The sequence below is a fragment of the Scyliorhinus canicula genome, chromosome 21 (assembly GCF_902713615.1).
Source record: "Scyliorhinus canicula chromosome 21, sScyCan1.1, whole genome shotgun sequence".
Lineage (NCBI taxonomy): Eukaryota > Metazoa > Chordata > Chondrichthyes > Carcharhiniformes > Scyliorhinidae > Scyliorhinus > Scyliorhinus canicula.
This window is the reverse complement of record NC_052166.1, coordinates 41,457,985-41,484,904: the sequence shown is the minus strand read 5'-3', so window position 1 is coordinate 41,484,904 and position 26,920 is coordinate 41,457,985. Positions and strand designations below refer to the sequence as shown.

The 26,920-nt window shown below is 45.7% G+C and overlaps 1 protein-coding gene across 1 annotated transcript in view; it reads right to left on the bottom strand.

Moving 5' to 3' along the window:
- LOC119955524 overlaps window positions 1-26,920 on the bottom strand; it is a 66,979-nt gene that overhangs the window by 24,837 nt on the left and 15,222 nt on the right. Inside the window, exons 4-9 of the mRNA XM_038781795.1 lie at window positions 19,013-19,202; window positions 15,355-15,449; window positions 11,351-11,543; window positions 10,070-10,167; window positions 8,909-9,062; window positions 7,348-7,466 (exon numbers count right to left, since the gene is read on the bottom strand). Coding sequence (XP_038637723.1) covers window positions 7,348-7,466; window positions 8,909-9,062; window positions 10,070-10,167; window positions 11,351-11,543; window positions 15,355-15,449; window positions 19,013-19,202 — 849 coding nt within the window. The remainder of the gene's footprint in view (window positions 1-7,347; window positions 7,467-8,908; window positions 9,063-10,069; window positions 10,168-11,350; window positions 11,544-15,354; window positions 15,450-19,012; window positions 19,203-26,920) is intronic.

The window sequence follows — 26,920 nt, the reverse complement described above, 5'->3', positions numbered from 1 at the left end:
AGACCAGAGAGAACAAATATTCCCACCTCTGTTTATACCCAGTGACTGATACTAGGAATGTTTGTGAGCGGCTATCGCGGCGGAACAGGATCGGGTTAGGTTAGGCAGCTTGCTAATGCGAGCTATCTAGACGCATCAGACTGGCAAACAGGATGGGGTGCCAAAGCGTGAAGAGAAACCAAAGCACTGCAGTGTAACCAGGAGTCAACACCTTCAGGAAAGGAGAGAAATAGGAGGAATTTGCACAAGTTACACCATGAATTAATTAAACCCACCCAGAGTGTAACTCACGTTTCTGCATGCTTAGTATCTTATTGCTCATAAATGGCACATCTGGCAACCAACAAAATCAATGGTTCTTTTCCAAATTCCTGGCTTTCCTGCTGCTTCATCAGTCAAGTCACCTCTTTTTAAACTCCATTTCAATCTTTTCCCTATCACATCTCGCATTCACTATCGTAAGTTTTTATAATGACCACTTGTGGCAAACACTATTCTTATTATTAGTCACAGGAATGTATGAGTTAGGAGCAGGAGTCCACTCGGCCCCTCGGGCCTGTTCCACCATTTGATAAGACCATGCTCTGTTTTGACTGTAACTTCCCGTCCATCCCCTGTCACCTTGCACCCCCTTGTTTTATCAAGAATCCATCTACCTCTGCCCTGAAAACATTCAAAGATTCTGCTTCCACTCAGGAAGAGAGTTTCAAAGACTCACCGCCCTCGGAGACTCTGTCTCATCTCTCTCTCCTCTTCCCCTCATCTCTGTCTCAAATAGGAAACACCTTTTTTTTTACAGCAGTGACAACTAACTCTCAATTATCCCACAGGGGAAACATTCCATCCACATCCACCCTGTCGAGACCCCTCAGGATTTTATGTTTCTCTCAAGTCACCTTTTACTCTTTTAAACTCCAGGGGATACAAGCCTAACCTGTCCAACCTTTCGTCGGAAGACAACCCGCCCAGTCCTGTTATTAGTCTGGTAAACTTTCTCTACGCTAATTCTAATGCACTTAGATCCTTTCTTAAATTAGGAGACCAATACTATACACAATACTCCAGATGGGCGGCACGGTAGCACAGTAGTTAGCACTGTTGCTTCACAGCTCCAGGGACCCAGGTTTGATTCCCGGCTTGGCTCACTGTCTGCGGAGTCTGCACGTTCTCCCTGTGTCTGCGTGGGTTTCCTCCGGCAGCTCCACAAGTCCCGAAAGACTTGCTTGTTAGGTGAATTGGACATTCTGAATTCTCCCTCAATGTACCCGAACAGGCGCCGTAGTGTGGCGACCAGGGGATTTTCACAGTAACTTCATTGCAGTGTTAACGTAAGCCTACCTGTGACACTAATAAAGATTATTATTATTATGTAGTCTGACCCATGACCTATACAACTGAAGCATTAACCTCCCTGCCGTTACTTCCCCTCACAATAAACAGTAATATTCTATTAATTTTCCTAATTAGCAGATAGTGCTCCTTGATTAAGAGAATGGATTCATCCCCTTAGGGTTTCATTCATATAAGTGTATATGCATATTGCTTAAATTATCATTAACATTTGTATCTCATAACTACGTGACAATTAGTAGCTGTGCAAACACTTAACTGTCCAAATGCCAAGACAGGTTACAATAAAGTGAATACGTTGAAATGTGGGTTTACCCTTGTTCCAGTATTTTGGTTCAGAGTTTTTAATTAAATGCCCATTCTTATACCATGAATAAACAATAGCGCCATCTCCTATCGCTGAGCAGGTTAGAGCAGCAGAGGAACCGTTCGCTACGGTGAGGTCTTTTGTGAAGGAGACAATAATGGGAGTCACTGAAAAGTAAGAAGAGCAGCTGTGATTTCGGTCTTCAGACGCAAGGAGCAGCCTGCCCTCGAAATAACGCTCCTAAAATGTGACGCAAAGCGACAAACACAAGGGGCGAGATTCTCCCAAACCGGGAGAAATCGTGAGGCTGGCGTCAAAAACGGGCGGGTTTGATGCCAGCCTCCACCCCCCCGACAGGGAACCGATTCTGGTCCCCGGTCGGGGCTAGCATGCCGCGGCCGTGAACTCCGGCCTCGCGGGCTTAACAAATTTCGTTAAGCCCGCTTGCCAGAGTTTGCGACGGCTGACGCGTCACATGACGTCAGCCGCGCATGCGAGGATTGGAAGACTCCAACCCGCGCATGCGCGGATGACGTCATCGCGCATTTGCGTGAAACCCGCGCATGCGCGGGCCGGGATGCCCCTCAGCCGCCCCGCGAATGGATACAGCGGGGCGGCGGAAGGACAAAGAGTGCGCGGGGTAAGCACCCGCTGCCCGCGATCGGTGCCCACCGATCGCGGGCCCATGGCACCCTTGGCACGGCCGTGGTACTGCCGTGCCAATCGGTGCCATGGTTCCCAAGATCCGAACTTTACGGCCGTTTTTACGAACGGTCAGACCAGGTGTGTTTGACGTTCCTAAAAACGGTCGTAAAGGGCTTGGACTTCGGCCCATCGGCCAGCTGAGAATCGCTGCTTGCCGTAAAAAAACGGCGGGCAGCGATTCGTGTCGGGAGGCGGGCGTGGGGGGGGGGGGGGAGAATAGCGGGAGGGCGTCAGACTAGCGTGGCCGTAAAAATTTACGACCCCCGCTATTCTCCGCACCGTCGTGAGTGCGGAGAATCGCCCCCAAGGTCACCGGATGATGACATTTCCAAGTGATACCATTTCCTGGACCAGCCAGAGACACCCTGTATTCAGTCTCCTTTGGTTGGCGATTGGAACCTATTAATGTTGCAGGGGGGATTGTTGTTGGAGTACAAATCTTCATATTTTACTAGTTTACATCCCAAGGTATTACACAGAGAGAGGTAAATCTTGCCTTTGTGCGTGTGGTGGTATCAAATTGCCGACTCCCACTCGCTCATCTTACCCATCACACAAAGCCAAGATGGCCAAGGGGGCAATTCTCTGGCTGTGTTGCACCCGGCTCACATCCTGCTGTGCCAGGAGAATAGTGGGTGAGCCCCTCTACAGGGCCCGCTGCAGCTGACACTATCTGGTTAATGTACTCACTGGATGTTAGCCAGATCAGCATATTTAAACCAGGATTTAAATGGTGAGTTTTCAGCCAGATTCTCCAGGCTCCAGGTATTCTCTCTCTCCCTGCCGGCACAGCGTGAGGCCGACGGAAATCACTGCTGGCCTCCACTACCGGAGACCAGATACGATGACCATGCCGTGGGGCTCAAAGGCCATTGGAGCCCCTAGGTGGTCAGGAACATAGCAGGGAACATAGCCCTGGTATTGCCCCTTGACACCATGGCAGTGGCAATCTGGAACGGTCAGATTGGCACTGCCTGGATGCCAGTTTGGCACTGCCAAGGGGTGGGACTGAAGGGGGCAGGGGCAACATGGGGGCCATGAAGGGAGAAGTGGTAGGTCATTCGAGCCATGAAAAGGGCACAAGTCATTCGGCCCATCGCATCTGCTCCGCCATTCAATAAGATCATGACTGATCTGATGTGAAAACCCTCAACTCCACTTTCCCGCTTTACTCCCATAACCTTGACTCCTGTACTAATTAGAAATATGTCGATATCAGCCTTGAACGTACGTAACGACCCAGGGTCGCCCTCTGCAGTAAAGAATTCCACTGATTCACTACCGTCTGAGAGAAGAAATTCCGCCCCATCTCTGTCTTACTCTGAGATTATGTCCATGAATGCACGTAGAAGGATATTAAAGAGGAGCTCTGCAAATGCCAAGAGTCATGTTTAACATGAACAAGTTAATCGGTGATTAAGTCTGCATTAAGAAAGGAAATATCACCTGTCCAGCTTACCCTGTCTCACTTTTCTAGTGCCACGATGACCTACTGCTGAAAGTATTACTTACTGCAAACATACATTCAATCACTTACTCATTTATTATCTGTTTACGTGCCTTCTTTATCGCTTTGCTGCAACCTGAGCCATGAGTGATCTCCAGAGAAGAGGAAGGTGAATGACCTGTTCAATGCCTCGAACCCCGGGGAGAGCAACATTGTTGCTGTTCTGCAGCTGACCATTAGGGGGTGGGCTCGAGCCTCTCACATTTTCTGTCCTCAAAACCCTTTATTCTCTGACAGCTGCACTGGACTTTGATGCTCCGTCCCTTCACGCCAACGGGATTCTCCGTCCCTTCACAGCGGCGGGATTCTCTGGTCCTGCTGCAGTGATGGAGATTTGGCTGAGCGCCAAATTCCCGTTCCTCGCTGACAGTGGTAGCGAGGCGGACTCGCAAGGGAGAATCCCGGCCCAGATCCTGGTAGCTTATTGCGGAGAATCAGATATAAGGCACTTTTGAAATGTTTAATAACGTTATTTATGCTTTAATTCTGTGACAACTGTTATTAGTCTGCAGCTGATAAACTGTCTGTTATCCTAGGCATTTCCTGTTCTTGGTGCACTGTTTCTGTTCTTAATTTTAAAATAAAATACCTTTTCCTCTTCATTTTAGTGAGAGGTGTAACCTGTACTCAGTCCAGAGTTTGATATTACATTGTAATATTGTCACTCTGCTGAAAATTCCTTGTGACAAGTGCAGAGTTTATACGATTGTTACGTTCTGGGACTTTCAGCTCAGTTTAGGATAAAATTGGGGAATTAAATCGGTTATGAAACCTGTTCTTAATTATTCCTGGCAACAAGCTAGGGTAGCTTATTTGTTAAAGGAGATCCCAGGTTGTTTTACTGGGAAGAAGGTGCAAGGTGTTCACACAGGTAGGCAACAGCAAGAGCATCTGTGCTGACTGTGGATAGACTGTCTCCAAGTCCCACCAGGAGATGTTAGGAATGTCAGGTTGTATAATCAGTTATTCTTTGAACTGTCTATTTAATTCTGAAATAGAATGGAGTTGGGGGTCTAGAGCACAGGTAATTATCATTCCTACTTGGATGCAAGGCCCATGTAATTCACTTTACTATGGACATGTACTTAGAGAGGGGAGGCGTACATAGCAAACTATTGTAAATTGAGTTTCAGGATTTTTCAGAGGCAAAGGCATCTGCAAACATCCGGGAGAAAGAAAGAACAGAGTATTAGAGACAACCAGTCTTCCATCTGAAGCATAGAAAATGCTATCTTTAATATTTATCACGCAGAAGGCGTGTGAGAACTCATGATCTGATTGAAGAGATCAAGTTCGTGAGGATTTAAATGAGGCTGGAGGATTTTCCTAGCTTTTGCTAGAGGGAGAATTATCCAGGGTAACCCTCATCATGAAAGATAGTTCGGGAAGCCGGGAAAGTAAAAAGGAAATAAAACATTGGGAGTGTAAAATAGCTTTGAACTAGCTCTGGGAGAATTAAGTATCTGTTCAAGGAATAGAGTGAAGTATAACCGCGGCAGTAGATTTTTGGTCATGTTAAAAACCACATGGTTTTCTGTTGTTTTCTGTAGTTTAAAGTATAAGTGGTTACCAAGTAGTGGTAACTCAATAAAAGCAAAATACTGCAGATGCTGGAAACCTGAAATAAAAACAGGAAATGTTGGAAAATCTAGCAGGTCTGACAGCATCAGTGGAAAGAGAAACAGAGTTAATGTTTAAAGTCCGTTATGATTGTTTTTCAGACTAGTTGTCAATATTGCTTTTAGTTTGTTTTGTTTGTTACAGTAAAAGCCTTAAAATTTGAAATCATGTGTGAATCTTCCATTCAGTCACTAGAAAATAAAATATGTTTTTCAAGTTACTGCTCTCTACAGGGATCACAACACCCATCATGCACACGTTTAGAACTTAGAACATAGAACAGTACAGCACAGAACAGGCCCTTTGGCCCTTGATGTTGTGCCGAGCAATGATCACCCTACTCAAACCCACGTATCCACCCTATACCCGTAACCCAACAATCCTCCCCCCCCTTAACCTTACTTTTAAGGACACTACGCGCAATTTAGCATGGCCAATCCACCTAACCCGCACATCTTTGGACTGTGGGAGGAAACTGGAGCGCCCGGAGGAAACCCACGCACACACGGGGAGGACGTGCAGACTCCGCACAGACAGTGACCCAAGCCGGAATTGAACCTGGGACCCTGGAGCTGTGAAGCATTTATGCTAACCACCATGCTACCCTGCTGCCCAACATCGCTTACATCGCTTGTGACAGAAAATGGAACATGTGCAGCTGGATTCTCCACGGGCGTGGGTTGTCCAACAATAGAAAACCCCATTGGCTGGCTGCCGGGACAGAGAATCCTGCTGCCGGCGGGGACCCACCGTACCGGAAAACGGGTGTGGCGGGACAGGAAATCCCACCCATGATTATAGTCTGAAAGCAAAGTCAAATATTTATTATACGCTAATAAAATCTAAGATAGCTCATGGCCCCTTCTGGCCAGAACTATGCAATAAATTTTGTATTTTTAACATATTTTTCTTACTCATTTGTTGTCTTATGTTCTTTGTTAGGAGGCAGAAAGGGTTGTTGGATATTTCATTTCTTTAGTAAAGTTTGTATAAGTTAGAAAAAGCTTCTTGGGCAGGATTTTCCGCTGGCGGGATGCTCCGTTTTGCCAGCGTCTGGGGGTTTCCAGACAGCGTGGGGCTGCCCCACAATGGGAAACCTGATTGACCAGCCGGCAAAACGGAGCATCCCACCGGCGTGGTGAAACAGAAATGTAGCGGGGCGGAGCATCCTGCCGCTTATTTTTCCTTTTCCCCATTTCTCCTTATGAACTGAAATGCATGTGTCCTTGTACCCTGTGTCACTTATACTGAGAACCTTCAATTTCACCCTTAACCTGATGTTCAATGTATGTCAACCATATCAAACCGCTATATCACTGTCAAAATGTATCCTGTGGGAACAGCAAAGTATGTTGACACTTTGTACAATTAGTTAACACTTTAAATTTGCTAATTTGCTAATATTTTGACAGCCATCAATTTTTCCACAATGTGAATCATCAGAGTCAACGTGCTTCTGTTCAACGGCGCCATGGAAACAGCCTCAGCAACACAAAATCCGACAATGAGCCGTTCTCCTCCATCGTTTAACTCTTTGCAGTTCTGACATTTCAGGTTAGATCATATTTATTATTTCTTTATTTTAGCTGATTTCAGATTCCGGCGGGAGCAGACAGTTGGATTTTTCTACCTGCAACTCCGCAGGACTGAAGCAAGAATCATACGATCATGGGGGGGTGCTACCCAAGGAAAGACGTGCCTTTTCAAATCTATAATCTGATCGCTCTCGTCCTACTTATCATCGCCGTGTAGAAAACACGCTGCCTCAATAGCCCAAACGGCTTAGCCATCAGGCATTGTTTCTGCGGATTATTTAGTTTACATATTTTTACAAGGTGAGCGAATGAGATAATCATACCTGCCACGCTCAGAACAGTAGATTGGTTGCTACATCCTACTAAATTTGTCGCTTCGCAAACGTAAAGATCCTCGTCACTTTTGACCACAGGGGAAATGCGCAGTGTTCGATTTTGGAATCTGAGTGCAGAAGATTAATAATAGAAAAGAGACATAGCAAATCTGAATAGGACAAAACATTACTAACATCTCGTAGAATTTACATTCAGACTTAGAAATATAAAGACAACTTGGCGAAGAAATACATTAATATAATCAGTTGATTTAAATGGCAAAGCGTCCTGTTTCAACTAACTTCCTTCAACTCCAAGGACTGCAAAAGAGAACCAATGGAAATAGATTCTGAAGCAAATTTTCAGCTGAAAGCTTAGTATTTGAATATGCTGTACTCAGCAATATATGACGAACACCTCACCCTGAGACTTATCAGAACCAATTATGACAATAAGGTTTGTGATCTGTTTGTTTAATGTCACTTCTTTCAATTCTTGGCTGCGCATGCGGACCCAATGTTACTGGAGCCAAACATATTGCGACATGCACCATTCCTTACAAAATTCAAATTGTATTCACGAGTAATTTGCTGGGAGTGTGAGCCAACAACGGTGTATTGAGCATTGGGGACCTCAGTGAAAACAAAACTAACAATCTGTCTGGTTCATGAATAAGATTTGCGGGAACAGAGGAATGGCAAAGGAAGAAATCGGGTAAATTAGAGTCAAATCACGTGCAGAAAGAATTACTGAGAGGGATAGGAAGCTTAGATTAAGAAAGAAAAGAGATAGAAACGGAAAGTAAGAAGAAAATTAAAACTAAAAATTAAAAATCTCAAGGAACAATTTGCTGCCTACAGAAGTAAAACTCCACGGTTTCAATTCTGGGCTGGAGAGGTTGACTGACATTGGAGGAATATAAGTCTCACGATTAAAAGAGACACACACCCCCCCCCCCCCCCCCCCCCCCCCCCCCCCCCCCCGCCTCCCCCCCAGACCAGTCCTAACTTTCTGTGGTTCGTTTCTGAGTTTGGTACATTTTAACAGCATAAAAGCAACAATTTCTTGTCGGAGAAAAGCAAACGCTGGACAACCTCAGCAGGTCTGATAGCGTCTGTGGGAGAGAGAAGTGCCAATGTTTCAAGTCCGAATGACTCTCAAAACTAGAGGGAACTGGAAGTAGGGCGAGATTTATACTGTTGTGGGGGGGGGGAGGGGGGGCAGTGGGGCAGGAAAGAGGACCAGCGATAGGAGGAGATTGACAAAGATGTCGTGGACAAAAAGACAAAGGAAATATAAATGGTGGCGATAATGATGAAGAAGGGTCCTGATAGTGGCACATTAAGAGATTTATTGCAGGAGATCCTGCGCTTGAGTGATCAATGACAGAAATTGGCCAGAGGTTTTTCTGCAATTTGTTGATTTTTAAAAAAAACATATGAGTTATGTTAATAATAATAATCGCTTATTCAATGAAGTTACTGTGAAAAGCCCCGGCATGCGTGTTTAGAATTGCTGTTATTTCCCATTGTTTCCGATTCAGACATTAAGGAGCATAGCCAAACTCACCCTAAAAATATCCTCCTTCCGACTATAATTGGCAGGTCTCCCTTGTACCAGACCACAGATGGAGCTGGATTCCCTTCAGCCTGGCAGTACAATGTGACTCCAGAGCCCAGAAGTACATTGTTCACTTTTGGATACACAGTCACACTGGGCAAAACTTCAGAAAAAGCAACAAAAGCATTTTACCAAATGTGTCAGAAATGGCTGAGAACTAACAACGTAAACAGCAGATTTTTCTTTATATTGTTTGTTGCGCTGAGGCAGACTTCAAATAAATCATTTAAATTGCAGATAGATATGACTATAGATGTGAGCATTAGCAGGTGAAGGCTCAATGTGATAATCCACTGCCTGCCGTTTTGCTAGATTTCCAGACATTCATTTTAAGTTTTGGCGGGCAGAGGAATATTATATTAAACATCAGCTCACTAACTCAGTAGTATCAATCGACAACAGACACTCCTAGGCTGGTGGGCCGTGACGAGGTGCCCCTCCATAACAGCTCCGTGGGTGCACAGGCTCAAGAAGGCAGCTAGCCCACCACCACCTTCTCAAGGGTGGACAATATAAATGCTGGCCTAGCCAGTGATGCTCACTCCCCTTGAAAGAATTTTTAAAAAACGTTCCGGAGCAGAAGTTCAGCTACTGAGCGAAGACTGAATTCCGGAAAGGAAAAATAAAAATGAACTGAACTATTCAGAAACATTCTCGATTATACAAAGCTGCCATTTTTCACTCGTAAAATGATCTGTTGAGACTATTGTTCTTTGTGAACAATTCTCCAAGATGACATCTCCTGATCATTAAACCCATCCAACAAGGGCAGCACAGTGGCTCAGTGGGTTAGCACTGCAGTCTCACGGCGCTGAGGTCCCAGGTTCGATCCCAGCTCCGGGTCACTGTCTGTGTGGAGTTTGCACATGCTCCCTGTGTTTGCATGGGTTTCACCCCCACAGCACAAAGATGTGCAGGGTAGGTGGATTGAACACGCTAAATTGCTCCTTAAATTGGAAAAAATTAATTGGGTACACTAAATTTATTTTTAAAAATAAATACATTTTTAAAAAACCATCCAACGGATAGAATGCCAAAAGGAACAGGTAAGAAAATCTAATTATTTTTGCCACATCTACCACCCGTGAATCTGGTGAGGTATTTACTCACCTAACACGTTGAGACTGATGTGCCGAGAGGTCACAGTACGAGAGAGGTACGGATTCGAAGCTCGACAAAAATAATCCCCATCATCAGATTCCTGAACACTGTACAGAAAAGGAATGAAGCGGTTCATGACAAGTCACTGGGATGATCTCAGGAAAATAATTAGCTCGTTGAAAAACACTTAATTGAGCACATCTGCCTGAAACACAGGAATGATAAGACAAACACACAACTTTATAGACAGAGAAATCTAGTTTCTCCCAAAACACTTTATAGCTCTGTAATCACACATCGAGGTAATTCTTCTGAGTCTGCACCTATGAGGATCCACCTCAGCCCCAACACCAGTCTGTACCAGAAGACTGAGGTGCATGACCAGCGACTTAATTTCCTTATAACTCTGCTTCAGAAATGTTAAATAGCCCTTTAGTTAAAAGTAGAGAGTTGTGATCAAGAGGGCATTATTCTGCAACAGTAACATCACATTAAAACTTTACAAAGCTCTCTCATTCAATATTTCCACTCCGAGCCAGATGGTCATATGTTCAAGCTGCGCACAAGGAGTCGGACCTGTAATCTAGGCTGACACTGCAGCACAATACTGAGGGAGTGCTGCGTTTCTGCGGCTGTTGTCTTTAAGATGGTACTGTTCGGGCAGCACGGTGGCCTAGTGGTTAGCACAACCGTCTCACGGCGCTGAGGTCCCAGGTTCGATCCCGGCTCTGAGTCACTGTTCGTGTGGAGTTTGCACATTCTCCCCGTGTCTGCGTGGGTTTCGCCCCCACAACCCAAAAATGTGCAGAGTAGGTGGATTGGCCACGCTAAATTGCCCCTTAATTAGAAAAAATAATTGGCTAATCTAAATTTATAAAAAAAAAAAGATGGTACTGTTTAGGGGGGAAAGGATTCCTTGCCGCCATTGAAGTCAGTGGAGCTGATTAGGGGTTTGGTACACAAGCAGCTGACACTATCCCACCTGGTTTCCGCCCAAGACGAAGTTCTACATCCCAGAGTCATTGCATTGTCAAATAATGGCCATGATTGTCGATTACTGTAAAAAAAAACATCTTGCTCACTAATGTCGTTTTGGGAAAGAAATCTGCCATTCTTACCCGGTCTGGCCTACATGTGACTCCAGATGTGCAGCAATGAGTTTGACTCCTAATTACCCTCTGAAATGGCCCAGCAAACCATTCAGTTCAAGGGCAATTAGGGAATGGGCAACGAATGATGGACCAGCGATTTCCCCATCCCATGAATGAATTTTTAAAAACTGTACATCACCTGCTGAAAGTGAGGTCGCCATTCTCCTTTGGGAGCAGGTGTGAGTTTGCCTGGCTGATCAGAAGGTGGTTATTTTTGAACCAGCTGACTCTGGCTGGAGGACTGCTGAAGGGTGGCCTGCAGTGCAGAGTGGTGGCATCTCCTCTCCTGACAGTGACATTGCACGGTTCTCGTATAAATTCCCAACCCATCGCTAGAAAGGCAAAAGAAAGAAGTAGCTAAGGCATTGTGCAGGCTGACTGTTGCCAACTAAAGGCAAAGTACTCTTGCCACTGAAAAAAATTGTGTTTTTTGTAACAGATTGAATGACAAGCTGCAAAAGTTAACAGTTAGCAGTGTAACTTAATCAGATGGTTTGCAAATTGGACTCGGTGGCTATCCTCCCCACATCTTACAAATTGGTTTCTGTTCTGCAAAGATCTTTACCATGATCAATAAAATTTACTCTACTTTATGAAGCATTCACTACTCACTGCATACAAGCATAGAAAATAGATGCAGGAGTAGGCTATTCAACCCTTCGAGCACGCACCGCCATTCAATATGATCATGGCTGATCATGCAAATTCAGTATCCCACTCCCGTTTTCTCTCTATACCCCTTGATCCCTTTAGCTGCAAGGGCCACATCCATCTCCCCCTTGGCTATATCCTATGACTGGCCCCAACAGCTTTCTGTGGTAGAGAATTCCACAAGTTCACAAGTCTCTGAGAGAAGATGTTCTTCTCCATCTCAGTCCTGAATGGGTTATCCCTTATTCTTAGGCTGTGACCCCTAGTTCTGGACATCCCCAACATCGGGAATGTTCTTCCCACATTAGCCTGTCTAGTCCAATCAGGATTTTATATGTTTTTATGAGATCCCCTCTCATTCTCCTGAACTCCAGTGAGTACAAGCCCAATCGATCCAGTCTTTCTTCATATGTCAGCCCTGCCATCCCAGGAATTAGGCTGTTTAGCACACTGGGCTAAATCGCTGGCTTTGAAAGCAGACCAAGGCAGGCCAGCAGCACGGTTCGATTCCTGTAACAGCCTCCCCGAACAGGCGCCGGAATGTGGCGACTAGGGGCTTTTCACAGTAACTTAATTGAAGCCTACTCGTGACAATAAGCGATTTTCATTTCATTTTCATTTTCAACCTTCGCTGGACACCCTCAGTGTGCTTCCTCAAATTAGAAGGCCAAAACTGCGCACAATACTCAAGGTGTGGCCTCATCAAGGCCCTGTATAACTGCAGCAAGCCATCCCTACTCCTGTATGCAAATCCTCTTGCTATGATGGCCAGCAAGCCATTAGCTTTCCTCACCGCCTGCTGTACCTGCATGCCAACCTTCGGTGACTGTTCCACCATGACACCCAGGTCTCGTTACATTTCCCCTTTCCCTAAACTGCCACCATTCCTGTTTTTGCCACCAAAAGTGGATAACCTTAAATTCACCCACATTATATTGCATTTGCCAAGTGTTTGCCCACTCAAGCAGCCTGCCCAAGTCATCCTGCAGCCTCTTTGCATCCTCCTCACAGCACACACTGCCACCCAGCTTAGTGTTTGAAAATTTGGAGATATTAAATGCAATTCCGTCATCCAAATCATTGTATGGGTTCCAGCAGTGAACCCTGCTGTAACCCACTAGTCACTGCCTGCCACTTTGAAAAGGGCCCATTTATTCTCACTTACTGCTTCCTATCTGCCAACCAGTTCGCTATCCATGTCAATATATTACCCCCGATACCAGGAGCTTTAATTTTGCTCACTAACCTCTTGTGTGGGACCTTGTCAAAAGCCTTTTGAAAGTCCAGATACACAACATCCACTGGTTCACCCTTGTTCACTCTATTGATCACATGCTGAAAAAATTCCAGAAGATTTGTCAAGCATGATTTCCCTTCAGTGAATCCATGCTGACTTGGACCAATCCTGTCCCCACTTTCCAAAAGCTCAGTTATTTCATCCTTAATAAATGACTCCAGCATTTTCCCCACCATCGATGTCAGGCAGCACACCTACCTGGTGTCTGGTTTATGGCTGCAGAAACACCTATCTATTCCTCTTACATTTGAATCCCCTATCACTATAGCTCTACAGCTCTTTTTTCTCCTCTCCTGTGTAGCAGACCCAGCCATGGTTCACGAACCTGGCTCCTGCCGCCTTCCGCTGGTCAGCCATCTCCGTCAACAATATCCAAAATGGTATATCTGTTTTGGAGGGAGATGACCACTGCACTGCCTTCCTACTCTTCCTCTGTCTGGTGGTCACCCATCCCCTACCTTCCTCAGTAATTTTTATCTGCGGTGTGACCAACTTACTGAACGTGCTATCAATGATTTCCTCAGCATCGCAGATGCTGCACCTGCAGCTCCAGTGCCATCAAGCGGTCTGACAGGAGCTGCAGTTGGAAGTATTTCCTGCACGTGAAGGAGACAGGGACACCGGAAGGGTCCCTAAATTCCCACATTGCACAGGAGGAGCATGACAAGGGTCTGGGATTTCCGGCCATGACTCAGCCCTTAAGTTAACTTTACAACAATGCCAGGAGAGAATAAGAGAAAATAAAATAGAATAGAAAATAAAAATAAAAACTGTTTACCAGTCACCAGCCAATCACTAACCTGCTGGCCAATATCCTTATTTACCCTTCCTTGTCCACCTCACAGTGCGTTTATTTTGGTTAGAGGAGGAGGGAGGGAAGGGTGCACTAATGTAGTGTTTTGGTCTTAACCGCTCCTTGATACCAGTTCTTCGGCTACCAGTACAGTTGAGGTGACTGAGTTGACTTCTCCCAGAATCCTCTTCTGCCGCCTCCACTGGATGAACTTCCTCCTGTTTGTCACTGGAGGGGTTCTTCAGCTACCCACCACTTTTCCCACTTTACTTCTCTCCGGCTTCCTGCATCGCTTCCCATCTCTCTGCCATATTAGTTTAATCCCACCCAACAGCACTAGCAAACACTCCCCAAGGACATTGGTTCCGGTGCAGACCCTCCAGTTTGTATCGGTCTCACCTTCCCCAGACCCGGTTCCAATGTCCCAGGAATTTGAATTCCTCCCTCTTGCACCATCCGAGGTGACTGATCCCATGCAGACACGGGGAGAACGTGCAGACTCCGCACAGACAGTGACCCAAGCCGGGAATCGAACCCGGAACCCTGGAGCTGTGAAGCAACAGTGCCAACCGCTCCGCCCACCATTATAGCGATGTGGGTAAAGACAGAGTGGGACAGAGAATTTAACCAAAAAATGTACATCACCGAATAGGGTGGCACAGTGGTTAGCACTGCTGCCTCACAGCACCAGGGACCTGCATTCGATTCTGACCTTGGGTAACTGTGTGGAGTTTGCATATTCTCCCAGTGTCATTGTGGGTTTCCTTCGGGTGCTCCGGTTTCCTCCCACAAGTCTGAAGGTGTGCAGGTTAAGTGGTAAATTGCCCCTTAAGGTGGAATTTCAGAAATAGGATGGGAGATTGGGCCTAGGTAGGGAGGTCTTTCAAAGGGTCGGTGCAGACCCGATGGGCCAAATGGACCCCTTCTGCACTGTTGGGACACTATGAGGTCATTGCTGGGAACAGAAGCAAAAAAAAAAATGAAATGAAAGAGTCTTTATCTGAATGCACAAAGGACCTGGAATGAGACAAGTGAACCAGTGGCACAAATAGAGGAGTTGGAGCTAATCACCAACACAGAGACATGGTTACAAGATGATAATGGTTGGGAGATAAATATTCCAGCGTACACAATATTGGGTCGAATGGCCTCCTTCTGTACTGGAGGGATTCTATGATGATCTTCTATGATGAATATTCTGGAAAGACAGACAGAACGAAGGCGCAGTAGCCCTGATGGTAAAGGAATGAAGCACGCTACACATGCCAGATGAATCAGCCAGAGGACCAGCACAGCGTCACACTTTTAAATGATCAAATTATTCTAAATTACTGTATCTTAAAGGTCCAGTTATTAACTTTTGCTTCATAGTCTAAAATCTGTTGCACTGAGTTGGATTTACCAGCCGGCAGTAGGTGGGCTGCCTGCGATATTACTATTTCATTCCCATTGCTTCCTTCACAGTGATAGAAGCCTTCATCTTCTAAGGACACGTTCCTGTAAAAGACAACATCAGAAGTAGTCCATGAGGGTTTAATTTCAGAACCAACAAGAAGCAACCTATCTGCAGAAGGATTTCACTTCTTGGACAAGAGTTGCAATGCCAGAGTGCCCAAATCATATCGGTACAAAGACAAAATTCACCGTTGTTATTGGTCTCTATTGGCACCAAACACTGAGCAATATCAGCATTCAACCGTGACATATAGCGTCACACTACCATTAATTCGGGGACTGGTTCAGCTCACTTGGCTAAACAGCTGGTTTGTGATGCAGAGCACGGCCAGCAGCGCGGGTTCAATTCCTGTAACAGCCGAGGTTATTCCTGAAGGCCCCGCCTTCTCAACCTTGCCCCTTGCCTGGGGTGTGGTGATCCTCAGGTTAAATCGCCACCAGTCAGCTCTGCCCCTCAAAGGAGAAAGCAGCCGATGGTCATCTGGGACTTTACCTTTAACTCTGTCATTCTAGTTTGTCAAGGTCCATTTTCTGCAGTGCCCTTTAACATTTCAAATATTGAACCTTATTGGCAATATCGTGGTGAATTAATTGTTTTTTTCCAATCAAGAGGTAATTTAGTGCGGCCAATCCACCTACCATGCACAACCTTTGGCTGCTGGGGGTGAGACACACGCAAACACGGGGAAATTGTGGTGAATGAGTGTCACTGGAATCGCACCAGGTCAAAACGCGAAAAAGGTCTCTGTGCTGAGTAATGTCTTGCGTGAGCAGGGACATGGCTCCAGATTATTTCTTACTTCAGGCTTTTTTGCTCAATCGCAGGAGTCCAGTTTCTAATCAATTCTGATAAAGCAGTTCCTTAACATCGGGAGCACAGTTCTCAGTCGGCTATTCTGGTTGAAAAAACAACTCGTCACAACCACATAGATTGGATGGTTTTGGCCAGTTTAACGGCGGTTTTGTGGAACTTGATCAACAGAGCTAATCCACAGCCCTGATCAGATCTCAGCTTTGGGTCATCCAGAACCTTTAACACGTTTCACTTTTGTCTGGTTTCTAGTGGAGCAAAATGACAGCAGGTTCCTTCGGGATTCAAAGGTTAAATATTTTCACAACCATATACACATTCAGATGTCCCAAAACAAACTCTAGCGCCCACTAGACATTATCTGAAAACTAGTGTATGCTTCAAATGTTGGCTTATCCTTTCTGTTCTGTTTCCTCTCTAAAATCATCACATTGTAACTACACACATCCCATTGTGCCATCTTTTTAATGTCAATTATTTGCCAAGCATACAAAAACTCAGAATATGAGCTCAAATCTTGGTTGCCTGACCGACTGTCAGTCATTCCGCAGGATGCCTCATCACCTGACCTTTCTGACAAGCATCAAGGCCTAGCTTGGCTGGTAGTGAGATCCTCCATCAGATCCTTCCTACATGCCTGCAGTCTCACTCCCATCCGCATGCTGCCCTCGAGGTGACTGTGGTGGGGAAGAGACTGTTGTCCACCTTGAGGAATGTACCTTTGCAAAGATGGTCTGGAGAGAGATGAGGTCCAACCTGACCAGCTCAGTGACACAGAACTCAGCGCTCGAGGGGCTGTTCCCAGGGATGCACACCAAGGCAAACATCACCTGCTGCTGGCGGATTATTGACTCGGCGAAAGACCTCTTCAGTCTTCTCGGAACTAGTTGGCCTTATAGTGCAAAGGGTTTTCTCTGACCGAATGCTGCAGATCGGCACACTCGAAAGCCCAGGACTACAAGGGATGCACTAAGACTTGGGGTAGTCGCTGCAGAGGTGCAATGGGGGAAAGTGATTGTCTAAAGCCTTTCAGCCATAGCGATCTGAGGGGGGGGAGGGGTGGAATTGTGTAGAGCCTCGTGATCTGTTTACTCACATTGAATGTATACAGTGAATATTATGGGCTGGATTCTCCGTTCCTGACTCTTTCTTTCTAAAAATTTAGAGTACGCTACTATCTTTTTCCAATTAAAGGTCAATTTAGCTTGGCCAATCCACCTACCTTGCACATCTGGGGGTGAGACCCACGCAGACACAGGGAGAATGTGCAAACTCCACACGGACAGTGACCCAGGGCTGGGATCAAACCCCGGTCCTCAGCGCCATAGGCAGCGGTGCTAACCACTGCGCCATTGTGCCACCCGAATTCCGGACTCTTTAAGTGCTCTTTAAGTGTTCTTGCCAGCGCAGCATCGGGATTGGTCCCTCTAGTGCTAGGAGCGTTGCCTAGGTGCGAGTCACAGTGCTTTGGCATGAAAATATATGCAGAGCGGCAAGTGCATCAGATTCCCATCACTCTTCGGCTCAGGCCGCCATTTGGCACCGATCTCAAAGTCCAGTCCCTCCTCCACCCTGCGGTGCAAATTTCGACACCCCCACAGATAAGGGGAGCTCGCCCAACCCCTCATCAAGAAGGGTCATCCTCTCCCCACTACAGGGATAATGGGTAATCCCTCCCCCACCCACCACGCACTGATGAGGGAGACCCTCCCCCAACCCCCCCACCCAACCCCCATTCTCCCCCCTCCTTCAGTCTCCCCTTCAATTCCCACCCCCTGGCATTGCCAACCACAGACAGCACTTAGCATTCAGCTATCAGGCAGTGCAGTTCAGGGTGAGGAGGCCACCTCAGAGTCTAAAAAGTGTAAGCAGGATGATGCTGTTGAACAGAGGACTGCCGGGGATCACCAGGCCAAGGGTAATCTTCAGGTTGTCCAGAGCTGGAAGGGGCAGTCCAAACATGGGACCATACATCCTGGTGGAGGGTCCTGGGGTCAAGCCTTCATCTACAGCCCAACCCCACCCAACCGGCAGAACTCTTGGGGCACCCCCCCCCCCTCCCCCCTCCCCCCTCCCCCTCCCCCCGTCTGCGTGCGACCTGGCACTGGCAGAGGGGCACATTAGCAATGGGATGACCCCCCTTGAATCCCCTCGGGGTCCACCCCACCAGGGTTGTGTTTGGCCATACTTACACCAAAGCCCGCCCAATGGATTTTCCGCTATGCAGGGAACAACACGTCGGGGTGGGGGGGGGGGGGGGGGGGGGGGGCATCTGGTTTCCAGCCGGTTAATTGCATGCTAATTCATGCAAATCAGCACTTTGCATGTTCCCAGTGGCACGGGACGGCTAGCCTGAGAAAGGAATAGCATTTTCTAAAAACCTATCTGTTCATTAAGTGAGTTCATTCCACAAGAAACAAATGAACAATGCAAGGTATCTGTTAACTCTAGAATTGCATGGAACCCCTCAGGCTTTATGACTCACATTCAAGGTATGAGTGAATATTACACCTGTCATAATTGTATTGAAGCACCTCAGGGTGCAACATGATCAATGCAGAAAACCTGAATATTATTGCACTTCCTATGATGGCCACTTTCAAATGTTTGTAATGTTCTTTCAGATATTTTACAGATAAAGTATACTTTTGCAAACAAAAAAAATCAGCACTATTATTGAGTAAATCCGCCCCACAGCAAACAAATGAACAACGCAGGATATTTCTGTTCATTTTGTAGCTTCTGCATCATGCAACTACTGTCATTTAAAAGAAGTGTAGAATGGTTATCTTACCGTAACATTAAAATGCCTCTGTTACCATCATGTTTGACTGCCCTGATGTTGTTCAAAAGCTTATTGTTTTTGTACCATGTGATGTCCGGCTGAGGGAATCCCTGAATTGTGCAGTGCATGGAGGCTGTTCGTCCCACTGCCACAGTGATGTTCTCGGGGTCCTTAGTGATGAAGAGTTTAGACGTTAAGGCTAAATAGAGAGCACAAACAGACACAGTCGTCAAACCTTCCCCTTATACTTTAAAGATTATTGTTAAGGGAGGCAGTGGCATAGTGTAAACGTCACTGGATTAGTAATCCTAAAGCCTATGGAATAATACTTTGGGTGGGGGGGGGATCTAAATCCAATGAACAAATTTGGAATATAAAGTTAGTCTCAGTAATGGTGACCATGGCGACTCTCCGTGACCTACCTGATTCAGGGCAGGAAATCTGCCATCTTTACCTGCTCTCACCACTCCAGACCCACTGCAATGTGGTTGATTCTTAGCAGCCCTCTTAATTGGCCCAGGAAGCCACTCTGTTCAAGGGCAGTTAGGGATGGGCAGCAAATGCTGCCGAGCCAGCGACACACACACATCCCATGAAAGAGAATGAAAAAGCCTTTGGTTAATTGCCTGAATGCCTGATGCAGCCGCGCCGCTCGCTGTCCTCGCAAGTTTTTGACTGATTCTAAATTATACGTTCTCTACATCTTATCGTGTTTTAGCAGCTCGTAACACAAAACATGGAAAGGTGCAGGAACTTACAATTGACAATCGGCCAACGTTTTTCAAGGGCGGTAAGCAGCAAAGGGGTGTAATGAGATGGCTACCAACATTTCTTTTTAAAATCTGAATGAGACATTCCTATAAGTCATGAGTGGGCTGGAAAATATCAAGGAATTGAATGTTTGTTGGGGATTTGTCTCGGGTTCCTAACTTAAATTACTTTAGCTAATACATCAAGCTGCAAAACAAAGCCAGTGGTCGAGCAGTGATCCTGTTATGAAGTTTGTTTTTAGACTTCCGAGAATGGTTTTGCTGAAAATGCCACTTAACTAATAAACTCGATTTCACATGTAACTTTAAGGCAACTTCAAACAGTAAATAACCAGCGATGAGCAAAACGTCTACTTGAGTGATATTTTAATACTCAACCTCAATTTGTTATGAGTCTTACAACACCAGGTTAAAGTCCAACAGGTTTGTTTCAAATCACTAGCTTTCAGAACACTGCTTCTTCCTCAGGTGAACCTGAGGAACGGATAATCTCACGATGCTCCACTTCTCCAGCTTCCACCCTAAACACATTAAAGAAGCCATCCCCTATGGAAAAGCCCTCCGTATATGCAGGATCTGCTCAGATGAGGAGATGCGTAACAGACATCTACAGACGCTGAAAGATGCCCTCGTACGAACGGGATATGGAGCTCAACATCGATCGACAGTTCCAACGCACCACAGCAAAAAACCGCACCGACCTCCTCAGACGACAAACACAGGACACAACCGACAGAGTACCCTTCATCGTCCAGTACTTCCCCGGAGCGGAGAAACTGCGACATCTTCTTCGCAGCCTTCAACACGTCATCGATGAAGATGAACATCTTGCCAAAGTCACCCCCACAACCCCACTACTTGCCTTCAAACAACCGCGCAACCTCAAACAAACCATTGTTTGCAGCAAACAACCCAGCCTTCAGAACAGCGACCACGACACCACACAACTCTACCATGGCAATCTCTGCAAGACGTGCCAGAGCATCAACATGGGTACCACCATTACACGTGAAAACACCACCCACCAGGTACGCGGTACATACTCGTGCGACTCGGCCAATGTTGTCTAACTCATACGCTGCAGGAAAGGATGTCCCGAAGCGTGGTACATTGGCGAGACCATGCAGACGCTGCGACAACGGATGAACGGACATCGTGCGACAACCATCAGGCAGAAATGTTCCCTTCCAGTCGGGGAACACTTCAGCAGTCAAGGACATTCAGCCTCTGATCTCGAGTAATCGTTCTCCAAGGCAGCCTTCAGGACGCACGACAACGCAAAATTGTGGAGCAGAACCTTCTCGCCAAGTTCCGCACACGAATACGGCCTCAACCGGGACCTGGGATTCATGTCGCATTACATTCATCTCCCACTATCTGGCCTGGGCTTTTGAAATCCTACCACCTGTTCTGTCTTGAGACAATTCACACCTCTTTAACCTGGGGTTACCCCTAACTCTGGATCTGTAAAGATTTAATTACCTGCAAATGCTCGCATTCAAAGCATTGTCTTGCATCTTTGACTTTGTCTATAAATATGTTTCTGAAACATACCTCGCCATTCACCTGAGGAAGGAGCTGTGCTCCGAAAGCTAGTGATTTGAAACAAACCTGTTGGACTTTAACCTGGTGTTGTAAGACTTCTTACTGTGCTCACCCCAGTCCAACGCCGCACATCAATTTGTTATATTGGAGAACAGGATTGACTTACAAAACCATTTGTTATAAAAGTACCTCAGTTCATGTCATGAGGCGTGCAGGTAATGTTGTGGCTCTGAAAAGGTCATAATTAACCTCATCTGAAGTCTGACTCCCAGCAACTCAAGAAAGTCTGCCAACACTTTAATTCATGTAAGGAACATAAAAAAGGAGGGCCTGACAAGGATCCCATTAAAAACCTGGGGCGGGATTCTCCGTTGGCTGACGCTGAAATCGGGAAACGCGATTGGGCGGAGAATAGGTTCCGACGCCAAAATCGCTGCGGGTGCCATTTGATGCCAAATCGCAGATCTCCGTCGCCTCGACAGGGGCGTCAATGTGGTCCGGGAGGCATATGGTAAACACCAATTGCATATCATCAGTGGGCCTGACCTGGTATTCTCCGTAACCTCTGCGATTCTCCGCTGGGCCGAGTTCCCGATGGCGCGGTTCACTTGTGCTTTTTAAAATCGTGAAGCCGGCATCGTGGCTGCTGAGGGAGAGAGAGGGGTTACAGAAAGTGTCTAACATCGCTATAGTTTGCTGACACTTGTGCCGTTGGCTGGAGGGCTTCTGCCAGGGTCGCGGGATGTAGCGGGGGGGGGGGGGCGCAGGAGGTGGGCTGTGGGGTCGGGGTGGACGGAACGGAGCACCAGTGCCACGGCCTGCAATGCAGCTACCTACACCGCTGACAGCCAACTGTGAACCTAAGGTCATGTAGGTTTCCCTCCCATGCCAACCCCCTAGGTGCCCACTGGCCCCAGCCGACCCATCAGCTGTGTGGGTGCGCTCCAGCACAACCAGTGCCATCTTGTTGGCTGGGATGAGTGTGTTTGGGGACTATAACGTGTACATCCAGCTGCAGCTTGTCAGCCTCCTGGGTGTCAATCACGCACTCGGCTAATTCCGCATCGCTTTTAATTGCAATCGATTGTGTTCCACGTGGCGCTGGTGCTAGCCCCTCCACACTGAATTGGTCCAGGTTCGGCGCCAGTTTTGCTGTCGTGAAAGTCCACAAAACCTGCCCCAGTGTCAACACTAAGTCTCAGGAACGGAGAATCCAGCCCCTGTATTTTCTAAACTCAGATATCAATGAAACCACTGAGGGCTTTCATTAGTTTCTGTTTCAGGTTTCCAATGTTTTTCTTGCAGAAAGATGAACAACATCTCCATCTGTTGACGTAGAATAGTAGGGCAAGAACTGTTGCCAGATTTTCTTCCTTCAGATTTCTAAAACCATCACACCATAACTATACATATCTAACTGTGCTGTGACCCAACCAATCCATAGTCCCCTCAACACCCTGCAGATCCCCTTCTCTTCCCTAGAAAGACATCTAATTTTCATGTTCAATTCTCTGTTACCTTTCTCCATTAGCTTCTAAATTAATCATACCTTTGTAAGTTTTGACCTAGTTTCTGGTCCCCAGTATAACCTTCACAATGACAGCTTCACTGTTAACTCTGGAATCATAGATTTCCGACACTGCAGAAGGAGGCCATTCAGCCCATCGAGTCTGCATCGACCATGTTATGTATCTCTGAGTCACCTGTCATTGTGTTAAGGCTTATGGCCTCTTATCATTACTTATGTGCAATGGGTTCCTCCCAAATTGCTCAAAATGTTTTGTGATTAATGACACTCTTCTGGCTGTTTTCCACAAATTTGATATTTCTCAAGGATTCCATGTCTTACTCCTCTTTTACATTTCGCTATTTCACCTATAATTTCTGTCCAACTCCATCCAATCGTTTGCAGCTGATTCCATTCTATTTTATACCTTCTACAAATCACATGTCCTTCTGCCCACAACCTCCAGCCCTCCAGTCCTCTTGCTGTGCGATGATTCAATCACAGCAGTTCTGGACTCCTTGATAAAGATATTATTGGCCTCTGGTTTCCAGGTCTCAGGGATGTCTATCCAACAGGATCTCCATTCCTTATCACTGATGATTTTGCCCTTAGTTTCCTTCATCCAATGACATTTTTGGTCTCACTCACTACTCCCTCCATCCCATATGCAACTCCCCATTAACAAAACAAATTCAAGAAATGCACTTTCCTTTATTTTGTCTAACATCCATCCTCCTCAGCTCTGAATGTGGCATTTTGCGCAAGCCATCTTCCGACATTGCCACTATGTTTAAAAATTTCTAATCAATTCTTATCTCAAAGCTGTGGAACCTCTTACCTCCCTTACTCCTTGCTTCCTCCTGAGATCTTTACTATAGAGCCACAGAAAGGTAATGGTGCAGAAAGAGGCCATTCAGCCCATCATATGTAGAAACATGCATAGGAAATTGAGCAGGGGAGAGGCCATTCGGCCCTTTGAGCCTGCTCTGCCATTCATCATGATCATGGCTGATCATCCAATTCAATACCCTGTTCCCGCCTTCCCCCCATCATGTCTACGCTGGCCAAAAAAATAAATAAACTAGCCGCTCGTTTTAATCCCACTTTCCAGCACCCGGCTCGTAGCTCTGCAAGTTACAGAGGCAGATCCAAGCAGGTTTTAAATGAATGGAACATTTCAGCCTTCTGGTCTGTTTTTTTCCCCCTCACTTGTCATTGCCCCTTCCCTTTTTTTCATCTTATCCTCCTTTGTAAATCCCTCCATGGCCTCATATACCTCTGTAAAATTTACATTTTATATTTTTGAAATCCAAATGGCGGCGCCTAAGCATTATTTCTTTGTTTATGTTGTCTTTCTCTCCAGCCCAGGTAGCGAGATGCACTATAGGCCCCAGCTTTCACTTCAACCCTTGATTGACTTCTTTGGGAACCTCATTTTGTGCCTCTTATTTTTGGGTCATGGGTTCTGACTAATTTCTCTTCTTCCTGCTAAATTATTCACTCACATTTTTTATTTATTTATTTATTTTAAATTAATTTTTCCAATGAAGGGGCAGTTTAGTATGGGGAATCTACCTACCCTGCACATCTTTGGGTTGTGGGGGTAAGACCCATGCAGACAAGGGGAAAATGTGCAAACTCCACATGGACAGTGACCCGGGTCGGGGATCGAACCCAGGTCCTCGGCGTCGGGAATTCTTTACTCACATGTCCTAATATTTGTGAACGTTTCCCTTAAATTAATTCTCTAAATTTCCTTCACAAATAATTAGATCACCTCATAATTTATTTTCTGAGTAAAAACAAGCCCAAAATCCTATCCACTTTTCCCCTTGACTTAAGTACCAGAAAGCCCAGATCGTCACCATGGCTACCAAATCAAATTTCAAGGCAATGCTATAAAAGGGAATATTTAGCTACGCGGAATATTTGATCTACATGCCCACTGCCACAGCAGACCCTCCACCCCACAGTTCCTCCCGGCAATTACTTTTAGAAGTCAGGCACTCAAAGTCTTTGAAATGGACAGCAACTGGACTCAATCACCAGGTCTCAATGAAGAGATAGGTTTCATTGCTTACAAGGGAAATCATGGCTTAGAAGGGAAATCAGAGATAGTGTTAGATTCAAAAAAGATGCACATAAATTGGCAAGAAAAAGTAATAGACCTGAGGATCGGGAGCAGTTTAAAATTCAACAGACATACCAAAGGATTGATTAAGAAGTGGAAAATGCAATATGAAAGTAAGCTAGTGAGGAACATAAAAACTGACTTTAAAAGTTTCTATAGGTTTGTAAAGGGAAAAAGATTGACAAAAACAAATGCAGGCCCCTTACTGTCAGAAATAATGTCATTCTTAGTGGGTTACAAAGGAATGGCTGAGGAACTAAATTCATACTTTGCTTCTGTCTTCACAAAGGGAGACATGAATAATGTTCCAGAAGTTCTTTTAGTGAGGAACTGAAGGGAATCAGTATTCAAGAGAAATGGTTTGGGGGAAATTATTGGGACTCAAGGCGGACAAATCTCCAGGGCTGACAATCTTCACCCTAGAATACTTGAGGAAGTGGCCCGAGAAATAGTAGATCCATTTATGGTAATTTTCTAAAATTCTTTGGACTCTGGAATGGTTCCAAAAGATTACAGGATAGCTAATGTAAGCCTGCTATTCAAAAGGAAGATGGAGAGAAAACAGGAAACTATAGACCAGTGAGCCTAAAATCTGCAGTAGGGAAGTTGCTGGAGTCCATTATCAAGAATTTTGTACCACAGTATTTGGAAGACAGTGGTGAAATCAGACAAAGTCAGCATGGATTTATGAAAGAGAAATCTATTGACAAATCTATTGGAATTCCTTGAAGATGTAACTAGTACAGTTGACCAGGGAGAACTGGTGGATGTGGTTTATTTAGACTTTCAGAAAGCTTTCGACAAAATCTCACATAGAATATTACTATGTAAAGTTAAAGCGCATGGGATTGCGGGTTATATAGAAACATAGAAAATAGACCAGGAGGAGGCCATTCAGCCCTTCAAGTCTATTCTGTCATTCATTATGATCATGGCTGATCATACAATTCAATAGCCTAATCTCGCCTTTCCCTTATATCCCTGATCCCCTTCGCCTGAAGTGCTATATTTAACTGCTTCTTGAAAACATAACAATATTTTGACTTCAACTACTTCCTGTGGTAACAAATTCCATTGGCTCACCACTCTCTGGATGAAGATATTTCTCCTCTCTTCTGTCCTAAATGATCTACCCCGTATGCTCAAACTGATGCCTGGTTCTGGACATCCCCACCATCGGGAACATCCTTATTGCATTTATCTTGTCTAGTCCTGTTATAATTTTAAAGGTTTCTATGAGCTACCTCCTCATTCTTCTGAACTCCAGCGAATACAATCTTAACTGACTCAATCTCTCCTCATTGGTCCGTCCTGCCAAACCAAGAATCAATCTGGTAACCTCTGCTGCACTCATTCTATAGCCAGAACATCCTTCCTCACATAAGGAGACCAGAACTGCACACAATATTCCAGGTGTGGCCTCCCCAAGGCCCTGTATAATTGCAGCAAGACATCCCTGCTCCTGTACTCAAATCCTCTTGCTTTGAATGTTAACGGACCATTTGCCCCTTTACTGCATCTGCATGCTTACCTTCAGCAACAAGTGTATGAGAATGCCCAGATATTGTTGCACATTCCCCTCTCCTAATTTATTGCCATTCAGATAATAGTCTGCCTCCCCTTTTTGCTACCAAAGCGGATAACCTCACATTTATCCAAATTATACTGCATCTGCCATTCATTTGCCCATTCACTCAACTTGTCCAAATCACACTGAAGGATCTCTGCACCCTCCTCACAGATCACCCATCCAACCAATTTTCTGCAAATTTGGAGATATTAGATTTTGTTCCCTCATCTAAATCATTAATATATATTGTGAATAGCTGGGGTCCCAGCAGCAATCCCTGCAGTACCCCAGTAGTCACTGGCTGCCATTTGGAAAAAGACCCGTTAATTATTTTTCTTTGTTTCCTGTCTGCCAACCAGTCTTCTATCCATCCCAAAACCCTACCCTTAATCCC